This window comes from Triticum urartu, chromosome 3 (assembly GCF_003073215.2).
Source record: "Triticum urartu cultivar G1812 chromosome 3, Tu2.1, whole genome shotgun sequence".
Classification (NCBI taxonomy): Eukaryota; Viridiplantae; Streptophyta; class Magnoliopsida; order Poales; family Poaceae; genus Triticum; species Triticum urartu.
Window position 1 is genome coordinate 423155176 of NC_053024.1, and position 25795 is coordinate 423180970.

Here is a 25795-nt window from a genome sequence, read left to right on the forward strand (position 1 = left end):
AGCTTCTCGAGCACTAAACGCAAATGCTCCTTGTGCTCCCCTTCAGTCTTTGAGTATACCAAGATATTATCAATGAACACCACAACGAACTTATCCAAAAACTCCATAAACACCTTATTCATCATACTCATGAAGTACGCAGGGGCATTAGTTAATCCAAATGACATAACCGTATACTCATACAGCTCATACCTGGTGGTGAAAGCTGTCTTAGATATATCCTTCTCGCGAATCTTCAGCTGGTGGTATCCTGATCGCAGATCGATCTTTGAAAATACTTTAGCTCCTTGCAACTGATCAAAAAAGTCATTGATCATCGGCAGTGGGTACTTGTTCTTGATCGTCACTTCATTCAATGCTGGATAATCAACAACCATCCTTAAAGATCCATCCTTCTTCTCGACCAAGAGCACTGGGGCTCCCCACGGTGATGAGCTTCGTCGGATGTAACCTTTCTCCAATAACTCCTTAATCTGCTTCTTGATCTCCTCTAGATCATTTGCGGGCATCCGGTAGGGTCTCTTTGATATAGGTCCAGTGCCTGGCAATAGTTCTATCAAGAACTCAATGTCTCGATCTGGTGGCATGCCTGGTAACTCTTCTGGAAACACATCCGGGTAATCCTTCACAACAGGAACTTCCTCCTGAACAACTCCTCAGAGGGAATTTGCTTAAGTCCTCCTTGGCGAATGCCTGGATACATACTTGATCCTTTTTCCCTCCGGGGTGGTGAGTAGAATTGATTTGCTAGCGCAGTCAATGTTTCCTCCATACTTCGACAACCAATCCATGCCTAATATGATGTCAAATCCTTATGACTCCAAAATAATTAGGTCTGAGGGGAAAACATGGCTCCCGATGGTTAAGGGTATCCGATCGCACCATCGGCTGGCCATGTACTCTACACCTGGTGAGCTCACTAGCATGGGTGTCCTAAGGGCTAGGGTTGGCAACTTAAACTTGTCCACAAATCCCCTTGATATGTATGAATTTGATGCACCAGTATCGAAAAGAACGAGAGCAGTAAAAGACTTAACCAAAAACTTATCGATAACTGCGTCTGGCTGCTCTTCAACCTCCTCCACGCTCACGTGGTTCACTTGTCCTTTGTTAAATGGATTGGGCTTCTTCCCAGAGCTCCCATTACCATTTCCGTTCTTCGCTTCAGGGCACTCAGTGGCATAGTGTCCAGTCTTCCCGCACTTGAAACAAGTAATGTGACTTAGGTCCCTCTTGGCGGGTGTGGCTGGATTGGAGCGGTTCTGATTGTTGCTTGCTCCATTCCCATTCCTATTCTTGGGGCCATTATGATTATGAGAACTTCCTACATTGTGAGTGTGGCCTCCATGGTTATGGGTAAATCCTCCCGAGTTCAGGGTAAAACGAAGCTTCTGCTGAGCTCCTGAGTTGTACTTCCCTTGTCCACACTTCTTCTTGCAGCTATCTATCTGCTGCTGCTTCCCTTTAATCATGAGAGCTTTATCTACCAACTCCTGGTAGTTGTTAAATGTTTCCACCATCAACTACATACTCATCTAATCGTTCAACCCTTACATAAACTTCTCCTGCTTTGCGGCATCTGTGGCCACATCATCTGGAGCATAGCGAGATAACTTGCTAAACTCATCCACGTACTGCCCCACAGTACGATTCTCTTGGCGTAAGTTGTGAAACTCATGCTTCTTCATGCTCATAGCTCCAGTTGAGACGGATGTGCGGAATGCTTGCTGAAACTGCTTCCAAGTGACATTGGCTATAGGGAATGTGGTTGTGTAATTTTCCCACCATGAGGCTGCTGGTCCATCCAATTGATGTGCAGCAAAGCGCACCTTCTCAGCATCTGGGCAACCTGCGGTGGTTAACACCATTCCAATCCTTCGTAGCCAATCATCAGCAACTATCGGCTCGGTGCTACTGGAAAACACCAGCGGCTGCAACCTCAAAGACGGGCTAAGTTGTCAACTGGAGGTGGTGGTGGTGGGTTGTTGTTGTTGCCTTGGTTCTGAACTAACAACTGCATCAAGGCATTCTGCTGCTGGATCAACTGAGTGAGCTCCGGTGGGAAGACAAATCCGGTATCACGTCTCGGAGGCATCTGATGGGTTTAGAGGGAAGAGATTTGAATAGAATGAGGTCTAGTGGGAAAGCACTACCCATATGCACATGAGACAAACATAATCATATCACATCACTCAATCAATCAAGCAAGGGCATACAATCGATCTAACTATCGTTATAGTGCTCAGATTATACTATATACATGGGGGAAATACTACTTGATCATATGGTGGTCTACTAGAAGTTTTGATCGGTGGAAGACTCCATGATATCAGCTCCAGCTTCGTCTTCACAGTCATCATCACAACTGTCGTGATCGGAGTCGGTGTCGTCGATGATGATGTAGTCTTCAGAATGAATCTCCTTGGGTTCGTCGTCATCTCCTCCTGGTGCGGGGTCTCCAGGAATACTCCGAACTTCTTTATCAGGTCGTCATTCTTCTCCAATAGTATTTGCGCTTTCCTCCTCGTATCCGTCGCATGTAGACTTGAGTTCCTCCTCTAGCTCCATGTTCCTGGTCATAGCCTTCTTCAAATCTATCATGCTAGCGCTCATCTGGCTCTCCTGGCGTCGAATGTGCTGGCTTAACTCCTGGATGAAAGCTGCAATGGACATGTCCTTCCTGGTACTGATCATCTCCCATTGCTCATCTCGGCGCCCACATATCTGGTAGATAGTGTCCTTCAGCTCCTATTTGTGGACTTCTCCAATACGTCCTATAGCAATGTGGGCTGCCATGCTCTTGCCTAGACTCCATGTTGGTGCATCAAAGGAAAACTCTATGGGTTCAGTGACTGGCATGAAAGTCCTTCCTGGAACTTGAACTCGAATCATCGAGCGCTCCTCTTCTGGTAAAGTGGCGGTGTAGGTCCCGGTGAAGCTTGGTATTTCGATGTTCATGTACCTAGTGACTTCCTTCAAGTGTCGTCCAAAAGGTGTGTCTTCATCTGGTTGTGCAAACTTGCTCCTTGAGTCCGCCATCCTAAAGAGTAGAAAATGGAGAGGAGTCAGAAATGAGTAGAGAAGAGTGACCTATGGCTCATCTTAGTGGTCGTGTCCTACATTCAATGTGTGCTCTGATACCATCTTGTAGCGACCCGACCTCAGACGGTCAAGTCTCTGTGCATAAGTGTCATCCCTGGTTTGGTAATGTTGACACACACAGTACTCGAAGGATTTATAACAGAGTAGCAATACACACTTATTACATTGATAGTCTCCAAAGAGAACTTATTACAATAAATATGGCTTAAGACCATCTAAATAAGATTAAAACGGAAGGCTTGGAAGATAAAGTGAGTCCATCAACTCCGACGGCATTGCTGAGTGCACGACAACGGCCTAGCGAACCTTACTCTTCATCTGAAAAGTCTGCAACATGATACGTTGCAGCCCGAAAATGGGTCAGCACATGGAATATGCTGGCATAGTAACACAGTAAAGTAATGAATAGATAATTGATATCACTACATGCATATATGGTTGGTGGAGGTTGTATGGTTAATATGTTTTTGCGAAAAGTCAATTTTTTCCTACAACAAAGGAATATATTTTGTTTAACTATCATGGTAGTTGAACAACATTGAGAAGGTCCTCCAAATCAAATCCCAACTAAAAGTAATTATCAACCCAACAAAATTAAACTTAGAGTGATGAGATCCATATGATAATCCAAGAACAGATACTCAAGATGTCCATAGCTGGGGACACGGCTAACCATGATTAGTTTGTACACTCTGCAGAGGTTTGCGCACTTTTCCCCACAAGACTCGATCTCCTCCGTTGGATTTCTCGCACTACATGGTGTTTGAGAAACGGATGACCGAGACACAGTCTTTCAGAAGCATTAACTCTAACCCCGGGTAGACAGTACCAACCTACATCCCCTACATCTTCTAGCCTACCACTGGAAGAGGTCATGCAACATACTCAACTATGCTAGAGCCCATCATAGCTTGTGCTTGCACACAGAAGTTTCTAGCATGAATAGCATTATGATCCCTTTGAGCCTGGGTGGCGGACCGTAGGATGATCACACGGGTACTCCGGGATATCCTAGGACAACACTGGATTCTCCAGGTGCACACAAGAAATCCACCCAGAGGTGTATTAAAGTTGCCACCTTAAGTTAACCATTAATTAACAATCTCACATCTGTCATGGATTCACTCACCCAAACCAAGTCTATGAGCATAGCATAGCAATATAAGCATAACGTAGAAGTAACTCCCAAAGGCTTGATAATAAACAGGGCAATAGGTTCTACCTCAACCACTACTTTCCAATACCCACAAGTTAATCACATCCTAATCATGCAATGTTTGAGGATTGATACTAATGCATAAAAACTGGGTATGAAAGGAGTATGATCAATGTGTTACTTGTCTTGCTGACGATCTGCAAAACCTAGAGACTCGTAGTAGCACGCTTCGCACTCCGGGAATTCTATTGCAATAAAACAATAGCATACATAAGCAATCAATCATAGATGCACGAGTAAAACTCAAATAAGAAGACCGAATCCTAGAAACACAACTGAAGAGATTCGATCTGCAAAAAGAATCAAAACAAATGAAGCAACGAAACTCAAACTGCGAAAGAAACAAGATCCGTTTACTAATCTAGACTAAAGTCAAATTTTACAATTCCAAAATCTTGTTTAAGTTGGTTAAACAGAAAGAGGGCTTCGAGGCGAAGATCTAGAAGCTTGTTTCACCTGATTTGGATAAACGAGCATAAAGATAAACCAAAACGAAGATTAGGGCTGGAATCGCGATCGAAAATAATCGCGGAAAAACCCTGGGAAAAGAAAAACTGATGAACAGGCTAACGAATGAACGTTCGCTGCCTGCGGCTAACGGACGAACAGCATTCGTTAAAACGAACATGCGGACGAACGTCCTCTATTTAGTCAAACTGAGAAACACCGAACGAACCGATCTAAAAAATCAAAACTAGGGTTTTTTTAAAAAACCGGGATTTTACCTAAAAACCGAACGGCTCCGGATCGGATCGGCGGCGGCGGCTCCGGTGGCTTCTGCGGGTATGCGGCGAAGCGGGGCAGCGCGGGGCGGCGGAGGGCGACGCGGGGCGGCGAGGCAGCAGCATAGTAGCAGGCTGCGGCGGCGTGTGACGGCGGCGGCAGTAGCGGCGCAAGGCGGCGGGGCGGCATCTTGCGGGCGGCGGCAGCTGGCGACTTGGGGCTCCAGGGGGGCCCCGGGTCGGCTTTTAAGGAGGGAAGGCGGCTTGCGGCAGGGGGCGGGGAAGGCTTGGCCGAGTCGGCCAGGCGGGCGGCGGCATGCGGCTCGCGATCTCCGCGAGGGAGACGGCGGCGCGGGGTGGCTGGGCCAACTGGGCCTCGGCCCAGTTCGGTCTGGCGGGAATTTTTTTAAAAAAATTCCGCCGAAAATAAATCCTAGAAAATTAATAAAAATCTAAAAATACCAAAATTATTTTCGCCGTCTAAATAAAATATTTAGAACAGGGTGCACATTTTCTTGGCCTAAAATGCAATTTTGAAAAATGCACATTTTTTCTAATTCAAATAAAATAGCAATAAAATTCAAATAAAATATACTATTTGATTTTGGTATTTTTCCTCCAATATTTCATTTATTTTGGAGAAGTCATATTATCTCCTCTCATATATTTTTAATATGAAATATTTTCGGAGAGAAAAATAATTAAAACCAATGTGATCCTTGTTTCGATATTTGATAAAATCCAAATATGAAAACGGTGAAATCCCCAACTCTCTCCGTGGGTCCTTGAGTTGCTTAGAATTTCGAGGATCGCAAAAACGAAATGCAATAAAATATGATATGCATGAATGACCTATGTATAACATTCCAAATTGGAAATTTGGGATGTTACAAACCTACCCCGCTTAAGATGAATCTCGCCCTCGAGATTCGGGTTGGCTAGAAAATAGGTGTGGGTGGTCCTTCCGTAGATCATCCTCTCGTTCCTAGGTGGCTTCATCCTCAGTATGGTGGCTCCACTGAACTTTGCAAAACTTGATAACCTTGCTGCGAGTAACTCAGCAGGCAAACTCGAGAATCTTGACAGGTTTCTCCTCATAGGTCAAATCACTATCCAACTGAATCGCTTCCAAGGGCACTGTATCTCTCAGAGGTATATCGGCCATCTCAGCATGACACTTATTCAACTGAGAGACGTGGAACACATCATGAACTCCTGACAATCCTTCGGGTAATTCCAACTTGTAGGCAACCTCTCCCATATGTTCCAAAACTCGGTATGGTCCTACAAATCTCGGGGCTAACTTTCCCTTAACTCCAAAACGTTTAACTCCCCGCATAGGTGACACACAAAGATATGCTTGGTCGCCGATCTCATAGACTACCTCCTTGTGTTTTGAATCTGCATAACTCTTCTGCCTGGACTGGGCTACCTTCAGTCTATCCCGAATCAGCCTAACCTTCTCTTCTGACTCTTTGATTAAATCTAGTCCAAACAACTGGCGGTCTCCAACTTCATCCCACATCAACGGTGTTCTGCACCTTCTTCCATACAGGGCTTCGAACGGTGCCATCTTCAAACTGGCCTGGTAGCTATTGTTGTATGAAAACTCCGCGTATGGAAAATTATCATCCCAACTAGATCCCAAATCCATCGCACAACCTCTCGACATGTCTTCCAGAATCTTATTGACTCTCTCAGTCTGGCCATCTGTCTGCAGGTGAAAGGCTGTGTTGAATTCTAGCCTCGTGCCCAAAGTCTAGTGTAACTGATTCCAAAACTATGAAGTAAACTGTGTTCCTCTATCTGATACGATGGTCCTCGGAACTCCATGCATACATACAGTCCCGGTCATGTATATACTGGCCAACTTCGCACTTGTATACATGGTTTTCACTGGGATAAAGTGAGCCACTTTGGTCAAGCGATCAACTACTACCCAGATAGAATCATATCCTGATCGGGACCTGGGCAATCCGGTGATAAAATCCATGCCAAGCTTATCCCACTTCCATTCGGGTATCGGCATAGGCTGCAGTAATCCTACTGGCTTCTGATGTTCTGCCTTCACTCTCTGACATACATCACATACCGCTACATACTCAGCAATATCCTTCTTCATACCAGTCCACCAGAAACGCTCCTTCAAATCCAAATACATCTTGGTGTTTCCGGGGTGTATCGAGTATGGCGAGTCATGAGCTTCCAGTAGTATCAACTTCCTGATTTCTGCATTATTGGGCACATAAACACAGTCCGCGAACCATAAGGTGTCGTGCTCATCCTCGCGGAAACCTTTGGCCTTTCCTTTGCTCATTCTCTCCTTTATCTCGTGTCGGTGTACAAAAAGAGGGGTACACTTTTTGTACCCCTATAATTGTGCACGAGCAGTCTGAGCCGCGGATACCACCACACCAAGCAAGGCAAGGGAGGTGAGCCAGGGTAAGACTGAAGCTCAAGAGAACTAGAACAACGTCAAGACCAAGACCACGAAGAGCAAAGGGGACGAAGCGGACTCCCCCGGCAAGATCCTTGCTGGGAGACAGTTCTAGCAGCCCCGGCAAGACCCTTGCCGCGGCGACTCGTCCCGCGCCTACGGAGCAAATCACCCTTGAGTCCACTGCCCCCAAAGGGCAAGGATTCGGGAGACATCCCCGTGGCGGCATACAGATCTTTGTGAAGACATTCAAGATCAGATACGCACTAAGGAGACGACAACCCTTGGCAGGATCCCAGCCGAGGAAGACCACAAGGCCCCCGGCAAGCGCCTTGCCGGGGATGACAGCAAGCGCCTCGGCAAGACCCTTGCCGGCGCCCCGGCAAGGCCCTTACCGAGGACATCCGCAGGACCACCACCAGGCCCACGCCGACTAAACCTCCACCGCCGTTCGCATGCAGCTGCCGACCCAACCAGCTGGGCAGGCACCTGCGTGGCGGCATGCAGATCTTCGTGAAGACCCACCATTACGCCACCTCAGCTGCCTGCCTACCTACATGGCATCGCAAGCGTCGCTGGCCAGGGCGCGTGTCGACACAAGAAGGAGCGGCGACGGACGAGACAGGTTTCTCCCCCATCCCCGATAAAGTAAGGACACCTAAGCAAGACGCATTAAATGCGCCTTGTCATGTAATGCGAGGGATAACCTCGCAGCACTGTACCCTTTCCACCTCCTGTGTGCCACTGTGGCAACCCCTTTTTCTATAAAAGGAGGCCCGAGGCGACCAGGAGAAGGATTCGGCTTTTTGGAGCTCCTCACGCCCCATAGCTAGCTCAAGAACACAGATATACAATCCACCAAAGCAGGAGTAGGGTTTTAGGCATCCACGCGGCCCGAACCTGGATAAACGAACTGTGTGCTACCTGTTAGATCCGCTCTTCTCATGACCCCGTGCCCCGCTAACCACAGTAGGGATTCTTGTGATCCCATAGGTGTCGTTCCCGCCGACATCTTTGGCGCGCCGGGTAGGGGGCGCAGTTGTGAGAATCGGCTTTAGCAGTTAGTTCGGCGCTTCTTCATCATCATGGCACCCAAGAAGAAGACGACGGTGGCGGTTGGCCAGTCGGAAGCCGGACAGCCCGTCCCGACGCGGGTGAGCAGCGGACCGGTCGCAGAAAGGACCCGGGGCGCTGCTCGCGAACACCAACACCATCCCAGTAGCCGGAGTTTGGGAGGCGGCGCAAGGGCCTCCAAGACTCCCACGCCGGCGCCAACAGCGCGCTCCTCCCAGGCAGCGCGCGACGAACGGCGTAATCACGCCGAAGATCCCGGGCGTCGCCGCGGGAAGAGCCCCGAGCGCCACTCCCGGGACGTAGAAGACCTGCCCACTCACCGAGGCGCTGGTGAAAACGGCATGCGACCGTGGGGTCGTGATAGAGCTCCTTCTGACATGGTCAGAAGTCGAAGCGCGTCGCGATCCGTGCAGGTTTCGCCGCCACCGACGCCAGCAGAGGCCCTGGCGCGCGCGCAGTTGCTCCTCGACTTTCCTCCCACTACGGGGAAACTCGATGAATGGAGAGCCACTATCCGAAGCCTTGTTGCAGTGGCCAACAAAGACGAACCAAGTCCGGTGGGGCCCCTGGGTCGACGCTCCGATAGAGTCCCGTGAACCAGTGGCGGAAAAGTCGGCGGCGCCGCGACCACGGTGCATTCACCTCTTCCCCATCCGGTACCGCGGATGCCGGCTCGTCACGACATCGCGGGCGACGACATCTCCATAGCATCGTCTGACCCGTGGACCCACTGTGACCAGCGCCAAGTTCTTCGAGAACGAGCCCATGAAGACACTCGAACCACTATCGAGCGCCGGCGCGGAGCGCGCCACCAGTCAGACAGGCGAGCAGGGCCTGTTGTGAACCACCAGGCCCCGGAGAGCCCTGGAGGCCTACCTTCGAGGTAGGCTGTCCGGCTTTTACCCGTGAGCTGCGGCAGTTCCAGTGGCCCACTCACCGCACCTTCAAACCTGACGTTGGCGAAAACTACAACGGCAAGACTCACCCGTGTGAGTTCCTCAGCATCTACACCATCGCGATGCAAGCCGCCGGAGCCCGTGACGATAAGGTGCTTGCGAATTACTTTCCATTGGCTCTTAAACCCAACGCCATGTCGTGGTTGATGCACTTGCTGGTAGACTCTATTTCCTCCTGGTCGGATTTGTGCCATGAGTTTGTGGGCGCCTTTACTAGAGGTCACCAAGCCCATGGCCAAGCAAGCGACCTGCATGTCATTCCCCAGAAGGGAGGCGAGAGTCTGCGCAAGTATATATAGAGGTTCAGCCGAGTACAGCACAATATCCCTGATGTTCACCCTGCCGCCATCATCAGCGCGTTCCATCAGAACGTGCGTAACTGCAAGATGCGCGAAGAACTGGCAATGAACAAGCTGAAAGATGTGGCAGAACTCTATGTTCTTGCCGACAAATGTGCCCGAGCTGAAGAGGGAAGGAAGTACCCCGGCGAAGATGCCGGCGTGGAAACCGACTCCTCAGATGAGGATACTGCCACCCCGGCGAAGAAAGGCCGGCGCCGCAACAGGAAGCGCAAAGGTAAAGTTGTGCTTGCCATCAAGGGATCTGACGACGCCGGCTCCGCCAAGAAAAGCAAGGCAGATGACCCCGGCAAGGAAATTGCCGGATGTGTCGCCTGCCGGGCCTTGGCGGCTGCCCAGAAGCCAGGAAACTCCGACAAGCAATACTGCAAGATCCATCGCACCAAAGGCCATGATCTCCAGAACTGCCGCCAGGTTGAGCTCCTTGCTGAGAAGCAGAGGGCTGAATATGAGAGGCGGGACAAGGAGAAAGGCCAGGACGGTGCTGAGAGGTCCGGCAAGAAGCGTGATGGCCAGGCGGGCCGTCGCGGCAAAGATAAACAGCGGGAGAGGCCCGCCCGGGGCCGTGACAAAAAGCCAGAAGACGATGATCACGAAGAGGACGATGAGTCTGGTGACCAAGAATTTCAGAAAGCTACAGAGGCCATGTGCGTCGATGGCGGCGCCTCGCTGCATACCTCTCACCGCCAGCTTAAACAGTGGGCGCGTGAGATTACAGCGGCGGAACCGTCGTTTGAAGTGGTCCAGCACACCTATCATTTTTGACACTGAGGATCACCCTGATCACACTACTGCAGTCGGGTGCTTGCCATTGTTGGTTTCACCAACAATACGCAACCTCAAGGTGACAAAGATGTTAGTCGATGGCGGGACCGGTCTGAACTTAATCTCGCCTGCCGTGATCGAGAAATTGCAGATTCCTGATGAAGACCTCGAAGAGACGGGCACGTTTCAGGGGGTCAACCCGGGAAGAAGTCAACCAAAGGGAAAGGTCACGTTGCCCGTGACTTTTGGGAGTGATCTGAACTACATGACAGAAAGGGTTGTGTTTGACGTTGCTAAGATCCCCTTGCCTTACAACGGGATCCTTGGCCGCCCAGCGCTGGCCAAGTTCATGGCGGCGTCACATTACGCCTACAACACCCTGAAGATGCCGGGGCCTGTGACGATCATCACCGTCCCATCAGACAAGAAGGATGCGCTAATTTGCGCTGACCAACTCTACCAACAAGCAGTTGCAGCAGCCGCCACTGCTAAGGCGCTTGCTCCTGCCGCTGGAGCCCCGGGAAGGCAAAAGAAGAAGACCGGTGAGACCTCAGGCACCCACTCCGGCAAGCGCACCTCTTCGGAGTGTAGCGCTCCCGTCGAGGACGTGCCAGAGAGCTTCGCCGACAGAAACAAGAAGTCCAGGGCCACACCGTCGAGAACCAAGAAGGTTTCTGTCAAGGAGGACGGCAAGGGAGGAGCTTTTACCATAAGCTCCACCCTTAACAACAAATAGGAAGACGCGCTCGTCACCTTCCTGCGGGCGAGTATCGATGTGTTTGCATGGCAAGCATCCGACATCCCCGGCGTTCCCAGGGAGGTGATTGAGCACCACCTTGTTGTATGTCCTCATGCACGGTCCGTCAAGCAGAAGGTCAGAAAGCAAGCTTTGGAACGAAAAGAGTTCATCACAGAGGAGATCCGGAAACTGGAAGCAGCGGGTTTGGTAAGAGGAGTGCTCCATCCAACGTGGTTGGCCAATCCAGTGGTAGTGCGCAAGGCAAATGGGAAGTGGAGGCTGTGTATTGATTACACGTATATTAATAAGGCTTGTCCCAAAGACCCCTTCCGGTTGCCGCGCATCGACCAGATTGTTGACTCCACAGCTGGGTGTGATCTGTTGTCATTCCTTGATGCCTACTCCGGCTACCACCAGATCTTCATGACAAGGGAAGATGAAGAGAAAACGGCATTCATCACCCCATGTGGTACGTATTGCTTTATACGGATGCCTTTCGGGTTGAAGAGTGCTGGTTCAACGTTTGCAAGGGCGGTCCAGATTGGTTTTGAACCCCAGCTCCATAGAAATATGGAAGCTTATATGGATGATATAGTGGTCAAAACCAAGAACAGGGCAACCCTCATATCAGATTTACAAGAAACATTTGCAAACCTACGCAAGATCAATCTCAAGCTGAACCCTGAGAAGTGCGTCTTTGGCGTCCCGTCTGGCAAGCTTCTCGGGTTCTTTGTGTCACAGCATGGGATAGAGGCCAATCCGGACAAGATCAAAGCTATAGAGCAGATTGAAGCGCCCAAGCGAGTCAAGGATGTGCGTCGGCTTGCTGGTTGCGTTGCCGCCATGAGCAGGTTCATTTCCAAGTCCGCCGAGCGCGCCCTTCCCTTTTTCAAGATTTTGAAAAAGGCGGGCCCGATGGAGTGGATGCCAGAAGCTGAAGCAGCATTGCAAGATTTAAAGAGGTACCTCTCCTCCGCGCCAATACTAGTTGCGCCTAGGCCACAGGAACCATTGCTGCTGTACCTGGCGGCAACGAACCAGGTGGTCAGCGCCGCACTAGTGGCGCAGAGAGAAATTGATGATGAGGTAATAGCAGCGACGGAGCCCGGTGCCACCGATGCCGAGACGATGCAGCCAATTGAAGTGCCGCCGAAGAAGAAAATGATGCAGCACCCGGTCTACTTTGTTAGTTCTCTCCTGCAGGGGGCTAGATCAAGGTACTCCGGTGTGCAGAAACTGCTCTTCGGCCTTCTTATGGCCTCGAGGAAGCTGCGTCACTACTTCCAGGCACACGAAATCACTATCGTCACTCGCCTCCCTCTGCAACGGATATTGCACAATCCAGACGCAACGGGAAGGGTCGTAGAGTGGGCACTGGAACTGTCCAGCTTTGGCCTCAAGTTTGAGAGTACCTCGACGATTCAAAGCCGAGTCCTGGCGGAGTTCGTTGCAGAATGGACCGCGACGCCTGACGAAGAAACCCAAGAGACTGCTCTCACCGGCAAGGAGGCAAGTTGCGACTGGATCATGTACTTTGATGGAGCTTTCTCCTTACAGGGCGCTGGTGCTGGCGTACTGCTTGTCGCGCCCACCGGAGAGCACCTCAAGTACGTGATCCAGATGCACTTCCCCAGGGAGGTGTCAACAAACAATACGGCTGAGTACGAAGGGCTGCTTGCCGGTCTTAGGATCACGGCGGACCTCGGAATCAAGAAAACTCGTCGTTAGAGGCGACTCGCAACTTGTCATCAAGCAAGTCAACAAGGATTACCAGAGCCCGTTGATGAAGGCCTACGTCGATGAAGTGAGAAAGCTGGAAGAGCGTTTTGATGGTATACAGGCAGAATACGTTCCCCGAGCGGAGAATGATATCGCCGATTACCTGTCAAAACGTGCTGCCCTCAAGCTACCTGTGGAACCAGGTACCTTCGTGCTTCGGCTACTTAGCCATCCGTTGATCCATCAACAGAGCAGAACAAGAGGAGAAAGTCAGGGCCCGGCAAGTACTTTCCCGCCGAGCTCCCCATAGCCGCCGGCAAGGATGTTGCCGGAGACGCTGAGCCCGCCACGGGATAGCTAGCTCCGACAGAGCATCAAGCTCTTGCCATGGAGACAGCCGCTCCGATAGCGGAGGAAATGCCTTTAGTCCTCGCCGTCGAGCCCCAGGCTCCAGCGTGGGCACAGCATACCGTCCGATTCCTCCAAACAGGGGAACTTCCTGAGGAGCGGGAAGAAGCGGAAAAAGTAACCCGTCGCTCTACTATGTACCAGTTCGTCGATGACGTCCTGTACAGAAAGAGGCCGAACGGCGTGAAATTGAAGTGTATCCCTTGAGAGGAAGGACTGGGGCTGTTGGCGGAGATACATGGAGGCATATGTGGATCCCACATCGGGTCAAGGGCCCTTGCCGGCAAGGCGTTTCGGCAAGGCTTCTTCTGGCCCACCGCCCTCCAGGATGCGACGACACTAGTCACCAGGTGTGAAGCGTGTCAGTTCCATTCAAAGAAGCTTCATCAGCCAGCTCAAGCCCTTCAAACCATTCCTCTCTCCTGGCCTTTCTTGGTCTGGGGGCTCGACATACTGGGCCCTTTCCCCCGCGCTGTCGGGGGCTTTGAGTACTTGTACGTTGCAATCGACAAGTTCACAAAGTGGCCAGAAGTGGAAGCAGTGAGAAAGGTCACAGCACAGTCAGCCGTCAAATTCTTCAAAGGACTGGTGTGCCGTTTTGGTGTACCCAATAGGGTTATCACCGACAACAGCACGCAGTTCACAAGCCACACCTTCATGCAATATATTCAAGACCTCGGCAGCAAGGTCTGTTTCACTTCCGTTGCTCACCCACGAAGAAATGGTCAAGCTGAGAGGGCAAATGTTGAAGTACTGCGAGGCCTGAGGACAAAGACCTTTGGCAGACTGCACAAGAGTGGAAGGCGCTGGATTGATGAATTGCCGGTGGTTCTTTGGTCAATCAGAACGACACCAAATCGAGCCACCGGCCAGACACCCTTTGCCCTGGTATACGGGGCAGAAGCAGTTCTCCCCACAGAACTCATATACGGGTCACCTCGAGTACTCGCTTATGACGAGCTTGAGCAAGAGCAATTGTGGCAAGATGACGCAACGCTCCTTGAGGAAGATAATCTTTGGGCGGCTGTGAGAGCAGCGCGCTACCAGCAAGCCTTGCATCGCTACCATAGCCGCAAGGTTCATGCCCGAAGCTTTGAGGAAGGCGACCTTGTTCTTTGGCGCGTTCAATCGGCCAAGAATTCCAACAAGTTGACGCCAAAGTGGGAAGGCCCTTATCGGGTAATACGAGTCAACAGGCCCGGCGCAGTCCGCCTGGAGACCGAAGATGCCGTTCCGGTGAGTACTCCTGGAACATTGAGCATCTTTGCAAGTTTTACCCGTGAGGCGCGGCTTGTCGGGCCCCCGGCAAGCCACCTTTTGTACGAGCCTTGCCGATGACGCATGTAACCCTTTGTACAAAGCCAGGCGCGGACCCTGAGCATAAGTAAATGAAGCACTGGCGCCCTAAGTTATAGCATACATGCTAGGTCAAGTCTCGTCCTTGGTTAGGGTTGATAGTGCTTAGCGGCGACTAACCCCTAGCTTAGAGGTCGAGTGTGCGTCTCTTTGTCTTTCTTTTGTCTTCTTTGGTTCACAGGACATGCAGATATCCGTGCCGAACCACTTGGGGAGAAAAAAAAGAGGAACAGACCAGCATCTAGCCCCCGGCAAGCCAGTATTGCCGGGGGGCTGCAAGAGCAAAGATTCACCCACGGCAAACCAGGGTTGCCGGGGACTGTAGCTTCAGATAAGTTCTTCATCCCTTATCATGCATTCCATTATGGACTGAGGAATGTGAAACCTTGTTTTCCCCTAAGCTACCGTGCTCCCCTAACTCTAGGCCCTAGGGCTCGTTCCTGGGGCCAAGTTTGGTCGTAGTCGCGGCAGCGAAAGGATGAAACAAGGAGCCTGAACCCGCCTCATCCCTGCCTCCGCCAAAGGCGTGAGGAGGGTCGAGCGAAGTGGGGAGACGACAAGGCCTGTTGCCGGGCAAGGAAATGTTTATCTTGAAGATATCAAGGATTTACTCCTTGTCGTGGGTTCCACCCGCAAACAAATGACCCAGCAAGCATCCCTTTTTCATTAAAAAAACATTCCACTCAGGTATAGTCCATAGGGAATGAAAAACATGAATGATGGGATTACAAGTTTTAAATTCAGCAAAGGCCCGAAGGCTTACAAACTAAAAAGAGATAAGGTGCCCGTAATCCCTTTCTTGTCCCTCTCCTCAGGAGGCAGGTCAAGGAGGCAAAAAGGACAAAAGGAGCGCCTAGGCGAGCTACGGGTGGCAGAAGACACCAAGAGAACATCTTGGTGGCCGTCCAAAGGCTGGATGGTGATGGCAGCGCCGGAAGCAGAGCTCGAAGACGAGGCGGCAGGATGTCAGCACGCGTCGAAGGCATCGGTGCCCGCGTACTCCGACTTAACGGCCTTGCCGCCCGCCCTCTTCCTCTTCCGCAGCCTCCCAATGCCAGCCGCCCAAGGAGACGACCCCGAGAAGTTCAGGGAGCCGGCGACACGGATGATGGGGTCGCCGGTGCCGCACGGAGCGGCACCCGACACTTAATCGGACCCGTCATCCTGCCGCCTACTACCCTCGTCGTCGCTGCCGCTGTCCTCTTCGTCACTCCCGCCCGAGGAGGAGTCTTCACTATCAGAAGAGCTCTCCACGCAGCACCTTGCACGGGTCCCAAAGAGCCCGAAGACCTTGACGGAGAGAAGGCCACCCTCCATCAGCTTAAAATGGAGAGTGAGCCCCTCCGTCAAGCGGTGGATATGAGCAAACGTCTTCCATCCCCGACGAAGATACATCACGTGAGGGGCGGGGAAGTCGACGCGGACCCGTGTGCCACTGATCCCACAGCCCCTCATGTGCAGCCGCAAGGACTCCGGCGGATCCAGCTCCATCTCCCGTGCAAATGGAGTCGGGAGACGAAGGCGACGGCGCGGCGGCCGGCGCAGCCTGACGAAGAACTCGCAAGGGTCATCCCCAACATGGCCCTCCATTGGAGGAGGAGCTGCTGGCGGAGGCGAGGTCGGCGCGCCGCCCCGTCCTCCTCTTCCCCGAACGCCCCGGCCTCGCCCCTCCCCCTTCCCCTCGCGGCTGGCTCTGCCACCGCAGGCGCAGGAGAAGGAGGGATGCGTTGTCGAGCGGCGACCCTCGCCGCCACCGTTGAAGGACCGGGATTCCCTCTCTCCATGACGGATGGAAGAAAGGGGCAGAAGCTGAAGGAAGAAGAAGATGGAAGAATGCGGGACACCGTCCCCCCTCCCGCTCTTTATAAGGGAACGGGGTTGGGGGCTTGGCCGCCCCGCTCGGCCAATCAAGACACGGGAGGTGCAGGGAGCCAGGGCCGACCCGCTGCCCCAACCAGCGACGGCCCGGTTTCCTGCCTCCACCGTTTGCCACCCCAAGCGCATGGGAGACACGTGGCGGACGTGCAGAACCGAGGGGACGGGTGAGGCGACCTCTCCCCACCCCGTGATCGTGGGGAGTGGACGCCTCAAGGACCGCGCCTCGGCCCCATTCAGTAAATGGGTCGTGCCTCCACGCCTTCCTCCGTTTATGGGGAGGGCGCGAACCGCCCCTTTACTATGACGTGACGCATGCGTGCAGAGCCCAACCCCACGCATGCCGCCCACGTCACACGCACCTCCCCACGCCGCGCCACGTGCGGGAATCGTGGGAAGCGCAGCGCGCGAAGAATCTTACCGCGGTAAAAACAGCCCCGCCTGCTCACGCACCGTTTTTGGGCCTAGCCCAACAACGCGTTGCGCTTATGTGTGGCCCAGGCCCGGGGGCTCCTGTCGGTGTACGAAAAGAGGGGTACACTTTTTGTACCCCTATAACTATGCACGGGCAGTCTGAGCCGCGGATACCACCACACCAAGCAAGGCAAGGGAGGTGAGCCAGGGTAAGACCGAAGCTCAAGAGAACTAGAACAACGCCAAGACCAAGACCACGAAGAGCAAGGGGGACGAAGCGGACTCCCCCGGCAAGATCCTTGTCGGGAGACAGTTCTAGCAGCCCCGGCAAGACCCTTGCCGCGGCGACTCGTCCCGCGCATACGGAGCAAATCACCCTTGAGTCCACTGCCCCCAAAGGGCAAGGATTCGGGAGACATCCCCGTGGCGGCATACAGATCTTTGTGAAGACATTCAAGATCAGATACGCACTAAGGAGACGACAACCCTTGGCGGGATCCCAGTCGAGGAAGACCACAAGGCCCCGGCAAGCGCCTTACCGGGGATGACAGCAGGCGCCTCGGCAAGACCCTTGCCGGCCCCCCGGCAAGGCCCTTACCGAGGACATCCGCAGGACCACCACAAGGCCCACGCCGACTAAACCTCCACCGCCGTTCGCATGCAGCTGCCGACCCAACCAGCTGGGCAGGCACCTGCGTGGCGGCATGCAGATCTTCATGAAGACCCACCATTGCGCCACCTCAGTTGCCTGCCTACCTACATGGCATCGCAAGCGTCGCTGGCCAGGGCGCGTGTCGACACAAGAAGGAGCGGCGACGGACGAGACAGGTTTCTCCCCCGTCCCTGATAAAGCAAGGACACCTAAGCAAGACGCATTAAATGCGCCTTGGCATGTAATGCGAGGGATAACCTCGCAGCACTGTACCCTTTCCACCTCCTGTGTGCCACTGTGGCAACCCCTTTTTCTATAAAAGGAGGCCCGAGGCGACCAGGAGAAGGATTCGGCTTTTTGGAGCTCCTCACGCCCCATAGCTAGCTCAAGAACACAAATATACAATCCACCAAAGCAGGAGTAGGGTTTTACGCATCCTCGCGGCCCGAACCTGGATAAATGAACTGTGTGCTACCTGTTAGATCCGCTCTTCTCACGACCCCGCGCCCCGCTAACCACAGTAGGGATTCTTGTGATCCCATAGGTGTCGTTCCCACCGACATCTCGGCAATTTCCTTGTCATCCTTCTGAGCTTCACGAATCTTTCCCAACAATGTAGACTAAACTTCCATCGTTGCAACAAAACCTCTAGGAACAATCTCCAAACGAAGTTCCCTGAGATCCTCGGCTAACTCCTTTGGCAATCCTCCCGTTAGCAGAGTATTAACATAACTCTTCCACCTCAAAGCGTCCGCTACGACATTGGCCTTTCCTGGATGATAATGCAGCTTCATATCATAATCCTTTACGAGTTCCAACCATCTCCTCTGCCTGAGGTTCAGCTCCTTCTGGGTGAATATGTACTTCAAACTCTTATGATCCGTGTACACATCACAACGGTTTCCAATAATAAAATGTCTCCAAGTCTTGAGTGCATGCACTACAGTTGCTAGCTCCAAATCATGAGTGGCATAATTCAACTCATGCGGTCGAAGTTGACGTGAGGCATATGATAGAACTCTTCCGTCCTGCATAAGCACACCTCCAAGTCCTAAGCGAGATGCGTCGCAATACACTTGGAAATCCTTGCATATATCCGGCAGAATTAGCACTAGGGCCGTAGTCAGACGTTTCTTCAACTCCTGAAAACTGGCCTCACATTCTTCTGTCCATTTGAACTTAGTGTCCTTCTTCAACAACTCCGTCATGGGCTTCGCAATTTTAGAGAAATTCTTAATGAATCTCCGATAGTATCTCGCAAGTCCAAGAAAATTGCGGATCTCTCCAACTGAGGTGGGTGCCAACCACTCAGTGACTGACTGGACCTTGGTGGGATCCACTGCTATACCTTCTCCTGATATAACATGTCCAAGAAATCCAACTTCCTTCAACCAAAACTAACATCTGCTAAACTTGGCATGCAACTGATGTTTCCTGAGCTTCTCGAGCACTAAACGCAAATGCTCCTTGTGCTCCTCTTCAGTCTTTGAGTATACCAAGATATCATCAATGAACACCACAACGAACTTATCCAAAAACTTCATAAACACCTTATTCATCATACTCATGAAGTACGCAGGGGCGTTAGTCAATCCAAATGACATAACCGTATACTCATACAGCCCGTACCTGGTGGTGAAAGCTGTCTTAGGTATATCCTTCTCGCGAATCTTCAGCTGGTGGTATCCTGATCGCAGATCGATCTTTGAAAATACTTTAGCTCCTTGCAACTGATCAAAAAAGTCATTGATCATCGGCAGTGGGTACTTGTTCTTGATCGTCACTTCATTCAATGCTGGATAATCAACAACCATCCTTAAAGATCCATCCTTCTTCTCAACCAAGAGCACTGGGGCTCCCCACGGTGATGAGCTTCGTCGGATGTAACCTTTCTCCAATAACTCCTTAATCTGCTGCGGGCATCCGGTAGGGTCTCTTTGATATAGGTCCAGTGCCTGGCAACAGTTCTATCAAGAACTCAATGTCTCGATCTGGTGGCATGCCTGCTAACTCTTCTGGAAACACATCCGGGTAATCCTTCACAACAGGAACTTCCTCCTGAACAACTCCTGAGAGGGAATTTGCTTGAGTCCTCCTTGGTGAATGCCTGGATACATACTTAATCCTTTTTTCCTCCGGGGTGGTGAGTAGAATTGATTTGCTAGTGCAGTCAATGTTTCCTCCATACTTCGACAACCAATCCATGCCTAATATGATGTCCAATCCTTGCGACTCCAAAATTATTAGGTCTGAGGGGAAAACATGGCTCTTGATGGTTAAGGGTATCCGATCACACCATCGGATGGCCATGTACTCTGGCTGCTCTTCAACCTCCTCCACACTCACGTGGTTCACTTGTCCTTTGTTAAATGGATTGGGCTTCTTCGCAGAGCTCCCATTACCATTTCCGTTCTTCGCTTCAGGTCACTCAGTGGCATAGTGTCCAGTCTTCCCGCACTTGAAACAAGTAATGTGACTTAGGTCCCTCTTGGAGGGTGTGGCTGGATTGGAGCGATTCTGATTGTTGCTTGCTCCATTCCCATTCTCATTCTTGGGGCCATTATGATTACTAGTGGACCCGTTGCGCCAAATGGCGCAGAGGCATGCTAAATCCATGTACACGTTGAAAAGAAAATACATGATTTAGTTGGTTTAGTTGTGGGCAAACACATATGATGACAAATTTAACACCCTTTAAAAAAAGAATGGTGACTTCTTGTCCACAATTAAAAAAAATGGTGCCTTGTTATCTACGGTGAGATGTGCGCAAATACCCATTTAAAATCATGAATGTGTAGTAACTTTAGCTATGAGCAAACACTTCAAGCGCCAACCCAAACCCTTTTTAATCAAAAATTAAGGAGGACTTCTTTTTACAAATATATACTTGAGCATGCGCAATTTGTAATCAATCACATTTTCAAACAAGGGATTGAAACAGCAGTTAACATAGCTAACACTTTGCATTTAAGTGTAGCATATGATAAGATAGGAATAAGGGTTTCGTTCTTCCTTGGAGATGCACCAACTCCAGTACACACATACATAGACCTAACAAATATTTCTTCACCAGGAACTACGTCACACAGCAAGGCTCCATCATCCGTGAAATCAAACTAATTTAGCTACCCATCAAATGTAGAAAAACATTTGATGCTGCAAACTTGCACGTTCATTCTCCCCTGCAACCTTAGCTCGCGGAACCCGGCTTCGAGGGCAGATACAGGGGCATGGGGACCTGTCATGATTTTTTGAGAATGCAAAACACACCAGCATGAGATTTATTAGGAAAAACACATTATATCAGTTTCTAATTGGCTCACATTAGAAATAATGAGAGGTGACAACAGGCCTGGAAGATAGACTAACAACATGTTTCCCACGATCAAATTAGCTAGATTAGGATTTCCATATGTACATACCGCCACAACATATTATAGAATTTGTAACCTCACTGGAGAACAAAGTGTTCAGTAAAAAATAACACAATCTGGCCTACATAACTTTGGAATCGTTGCACATGGTTGGAACTTGTAAGCCCGACATTCCTTATTAGCATTAAGACGAGCCAAAAGCATTGAAACCATGATGACCTAAATAGTGCATCAGGTAGAGAGCATTACCTGGACTGGCCAAATGATGACATGGTCTTCCCTTCCTTGACGCCAAATGATGGAAACCTTGTTCTTCACCAAATTCTTCCATTGGACCCTTGCGCTGCTTTTCTCTCTAGTAAATTTTATACCAGGAAATCAAAACCAGAGAGACAGAAAAATCAACAGGTCAAAAGAGAACACCTTAATAGTGATTTGTCGAGAACTGCCTCTTGCTGCCTCCACAGGATTGTTTTGCCCATCGCTGTCTCTAGATCCCTTCCTCCTAGATGCACCACTATATTGGTACACAGAGCCGCCGAACGATCAGTAAACTAAGGACCATGAATTAATATCACTTTAAAAAAATCATGTGATGCATAAAAATTGAAAATAAAATAACAACCACGTGGTAAGAACCGGTAACTCATTTTACAGGATAAATATTTGCCTAACCCTTGCTGCAGATGGTCAACACTACAACACAATGACACATAATAGTAGGTTCATACAGAAATATAAAAGGAAACTAAGATTACAACACAATCAGACAAATCTATATATTCAAGTACACTAAGATTTGACCTTTATCTAATGGCATCTATGAGTCTTTCCTTTAGAATGGTGAACCAACAATGATGGATGGATTATAGTGCTGTGGACACAAAAATTGCTAAATATAATTAATTTTAATGTGACAAAAGCAAAGCAAAGTGGTCCATGCAGGAGTTCATGCCCAGCAATCGATTCTACACCTTTTCTCTGTGCATAGCTTTATTTTCATTTCTGTATGTCTGAGATAAGTTACACCTTTTCTCATCCCTCGCTGCTCTGCTCATACCTTGATAATCTGGAAGCACCAAAGGAATAAGCACTTTGTGCATGTATAAATATAGCAGTCATCCAGGCATGGTTAAGCAATGACATGAAAGATAAATATGCCAGTCGACGCTAATAAGGTAGGCTACAATCTTCTAGGAACCACTAACTTGCAAGGCATTGAAAATAAAATAAACACAACGACCTCACCCCAATGATGCTAGCTTATGGAAGTCATAGCCTATCTGATAGACAATGAAAGTGATCAGAAGACCAACAACAATTTTGATTTCAGAAAAAGGGTATTTCTTAAGCAATGCTTTTATTAGAAAGATGCATTCACATATATTTTTCTAAAATCGCATGCAAATGTGTTGATCCATTCCAGGGAAATATGGAATTCATACCCAAAAAACCTAGAACATAGATGGGGACAGTCTTTAAGGCAAAGCAAGTATTTGCCTAATCAACACAGAAACTTTGCATATTCCACTTTTCTGTAGTAAACATATTTGAGAACAGTTCAAACAGGACCTACATATGTTATACATAAGTAGCCATATGGAGCTGTAAACCAAGACAGAGGCCACCCAAGGCAGAAATTCAAATAGTGACAAAGAAACATCTCGTAATCAGGAGCACTCTATGACTATTCAAAAACAGAAGGCACCTCAGGAAGCGTGTAGTCAAATTAGTCTAGCTTAAAAACTAAATAGTAAATAAGGCACCATTCGTTTTTTCCATGAAAAATAGGCATGCCATATTAGATTTCTGAAATCCTTTACTTGAAAATTCCATATGCAACTGCCCAAATTATTGATGTATAACCCTCGGCTGCATCCAGTCAACTGTTTTTAAGAGAATAGGCAAACAACAAGAAACCAAAGCAGACCCTCGCTTCTTAAAGAGCTTCAATAAACTTAAATTGCTGTCCTATTAATTAATCTATACAGATGAGACTTATTCACGGGTTTGTCCTCAAGAAAACAGCTTTAACTCTTACAAAAAAAATAGTTTGACCAGTTCTAAAAAAATTCCATTCGTATGCACATGTTTAACTCTCAAAAAATAGCTTTAACTCTCATAAAACAGGTTTAACTATCACAAAACTTATGCACGTGTTTGCCGTCAAGAAAATTTCCATTATCACCCATCCAACAGATGACTCAAGACCATAGATCACAAAACCATATCTTCACGCCATGTCCCCAACCTACATATGAGGCCTTTCTGATTAGAAACTATATGGAAACTAAACAACATTTATCTAATTGGATCTTAAATAAACATGGCTGCATGTTTGTAGATAATCTAATTGAATTTTAAGGAGGGCAACAAGACGCATGTGTGTGGCCATGACACCCATGTTGCCATGTTGTTCAGTGCAGCCAGAAGAAAAATAACAAAACTGGAAAGTAGTCGGACCTGGGGTCGTGAGGGAGGTTGAGGATGAAATCTTCCTCGCTGCACGGCAGAGAGCAGTGGGGTAAGACAATGCTAATGTTTATAGAAGATTTGAACTCTTTAAAATGCATGTATAGCCCATTTTTAGGGGATTAAACGGTACATAAAAGCAGTAAAAAAAATGGAGCCAACTCATAAATACATTTATGGGCAGAAACATATATGCCTAGATGGAACACATAAAGATAAGGAATGCATCTATCAAGTACATGGAAACCCAGATAACGGCAACATTAATAAATAGGTCCAGAAGTGATGTACAAAGCATCAACTTTGCCCTATGGGGTATCCAACTACACAGGAATGGTATTAGAATTCAGAAACAGTATGAGATGTAGCATTTAGGTCACTTACATTGCTTGTATTTGGATGTGCACAACATCAGTACGTAGAGATTTTCCCGCATAATATACTTATCAGCTAAGAATCTTGGAAAATGGAGATCCAATCCCATAACCTAGCAAATCATCAAACAAAATCAGGAAGGAAAATATAGGAGAAATCAAAGGATAATACCGTAGCTCCAGAGACATTGACCAAACCTGGAATTGTTTAACTGGCAAGCACGAAAATACCTACAGACATCACCAACACCTATCCTGGCTACTGCAGTCGGCGACACAACTTCTCTTGCGGACCAAACCAACATGTGAAACAAGAATGAAATTAGATGGAAAAGGGAGCTGAATTAGGCAGGAGGAACTCATGTGGGGAGGTGCATCCAGAAGGGACGAGGGGTGAGGTCCTGGTCCTTCTTCGATGCGGCTTAGCGGTGCGACAATGAACAATGACGGCGCCGTCCGGCACTCTCCCACCCGCTTCCGCCCGCTTGCGCCAGGCTCGCCTCGAGCCGGTCGCCGCCATGGAGCCTAAGCGACGGGAGGTAGTCCTGGGAGGAGGAGAAACGCGAAGATGGGAGGGATGGGCGCCGCGGCAGGGGTGCGGGCCAGGAGGAAGGAGGGAGGCGTGTGGCGGCTGTGATGATTGGGGAAGGGTTTGCCACCGGCGCAGGGCGCGACGTGCACTGAGACGACGCACGCCTCGCACGAGGGACCCAACGCGCGGCGCTCGCACGTCCAGTTGCCAGCCGTGCATCGGCCACGCGAACCCAGCAGCGAAGGAACACAGAGCAACTGACCACCGGCCCCGCCTCTCGACACGGCCCCAGCGTCAGTGGAGGCGCCGGATGACCCGGAGAAAAGGTGGGCGAGCGCACCGGACGATCCGGAGAAAAGACCCGTGAGTGGTTGGACCCGGCACTGCGTAGAGGTCAGCCTCGGCACGACGGCGCGGAGGAGTCAGCCACAATTCTCTCCAACCCAGCATAACGCGGAGGAGAACAACAAAGAGTCCCTTACATGTGGAACCAACGGCCATCCTGGCCCACTCATCATTGCATGCAAGGGGTAGCAGCGGGTATAGATATGTCGTTCCAGCCGATCCAGGAGGGGCGCGCTACGCTAGGCACGCACGCGGCATGCCAGGGGAGGCTGCCCGCGACCCAAAAAGAACTGACCCACCAATAGCGCAGGAGGCTGAGCCCACAGGTCATCGCCCCGATGAATTCACCGGAAGGTCAAACGAAGAACGAAAATTACCAGCGCAGATCGAACGGTAACCAATCAACGGAAGACCAGTTTGACCAACATCCCACGGACAAAAGCGATGCAAATCGAGGGACGATCGTAACGAAAATTTCCTCCATTACGAGTGTGGCCTCTATGATTATGGGTAAATCCTCCCGGATTCGGGATAAAACGAGGCTTCTGCTGAGCTCCTGAATTGTACCTCCCTTGTCCATACTTGTTTTTGCGGCTCTCTATCTGCTGCTGCTTCCCTTCAATCATGAGAGCTTTATCTACCAACTCCTGGTAGTTGTTAAATGTTGTCACCATCAACTGCATACTCATCTCATCGTTCAGCCCTTCCATAAACTTCTCCTGCTTCGTGGCATCTATGGCCACATCATCTGGGGCATAGCGAGATATCTTGCTAAACTCATCCACGTACTGCCCCACAGTACGATTTTCTTGGCGTAGGTTGCGAAACTCATGCTTCTTCATGCTCATAGCTTCAATTGAGACATGGATTGTGCGGAATGCTTGCTGAAACTGCTCCCAAGTGA

At 50.0% G+C, this 25795-nt stretch overlaps 1 protein-coding gene across 6 annotated transcripts; it reads right to left on the reverse strand.

Moving 5' to 3' along the window:
- Positions 1 to 20616: 20616 nt before the first annotated feature.
- LOC125544189 lies at positions 20617 to 24721 on the reverse strand. Of its 6 annotated transcripts, none has more exons than XR_007299314.1 (7): positions 24213 to 24719; positions 24025 to 24127; positions 23632 to 23670; positions 22143 to 23419; positions 21592 to 21722; positions 21418 to 21523; positions 20617 to 21032 (listed from the first exon to the last, which is right to left on the reverse strand). XR_007299314.1 is itself a non-coding variant. In XM_048707774.1 (7 exons), the coding sequence occupies exons 2-7, from the start codon at positions 24122 to 24124 to the stop codon at positions 20985 to 20987; spliced, it is 519 nt and encodes a 172-aa protein (XP_048563731.1). In that variant the 5' UTR covers positions 24125 to 24127; positions 24213 to 24718; the 3' UTR covers positions 20617 to 20984. The 6 variants fall into 6 exon arrangements, 2 of the variants coding, with proteins under 2 accessions (XP_048563731.1, XP_048563732.1); XR_007299313.1 differs by having other exon boundaries at positions 21592 to 21685; positions 24213 to 24717; XR_007299315.1 differs by having other exon boundaries at positions 21592 to 21685; positions 22143 to 22237; positions 24213 to 24714.
- Between the last annotated feature and the right edge of the window lie 1074 nt (positions 24722 to 25795).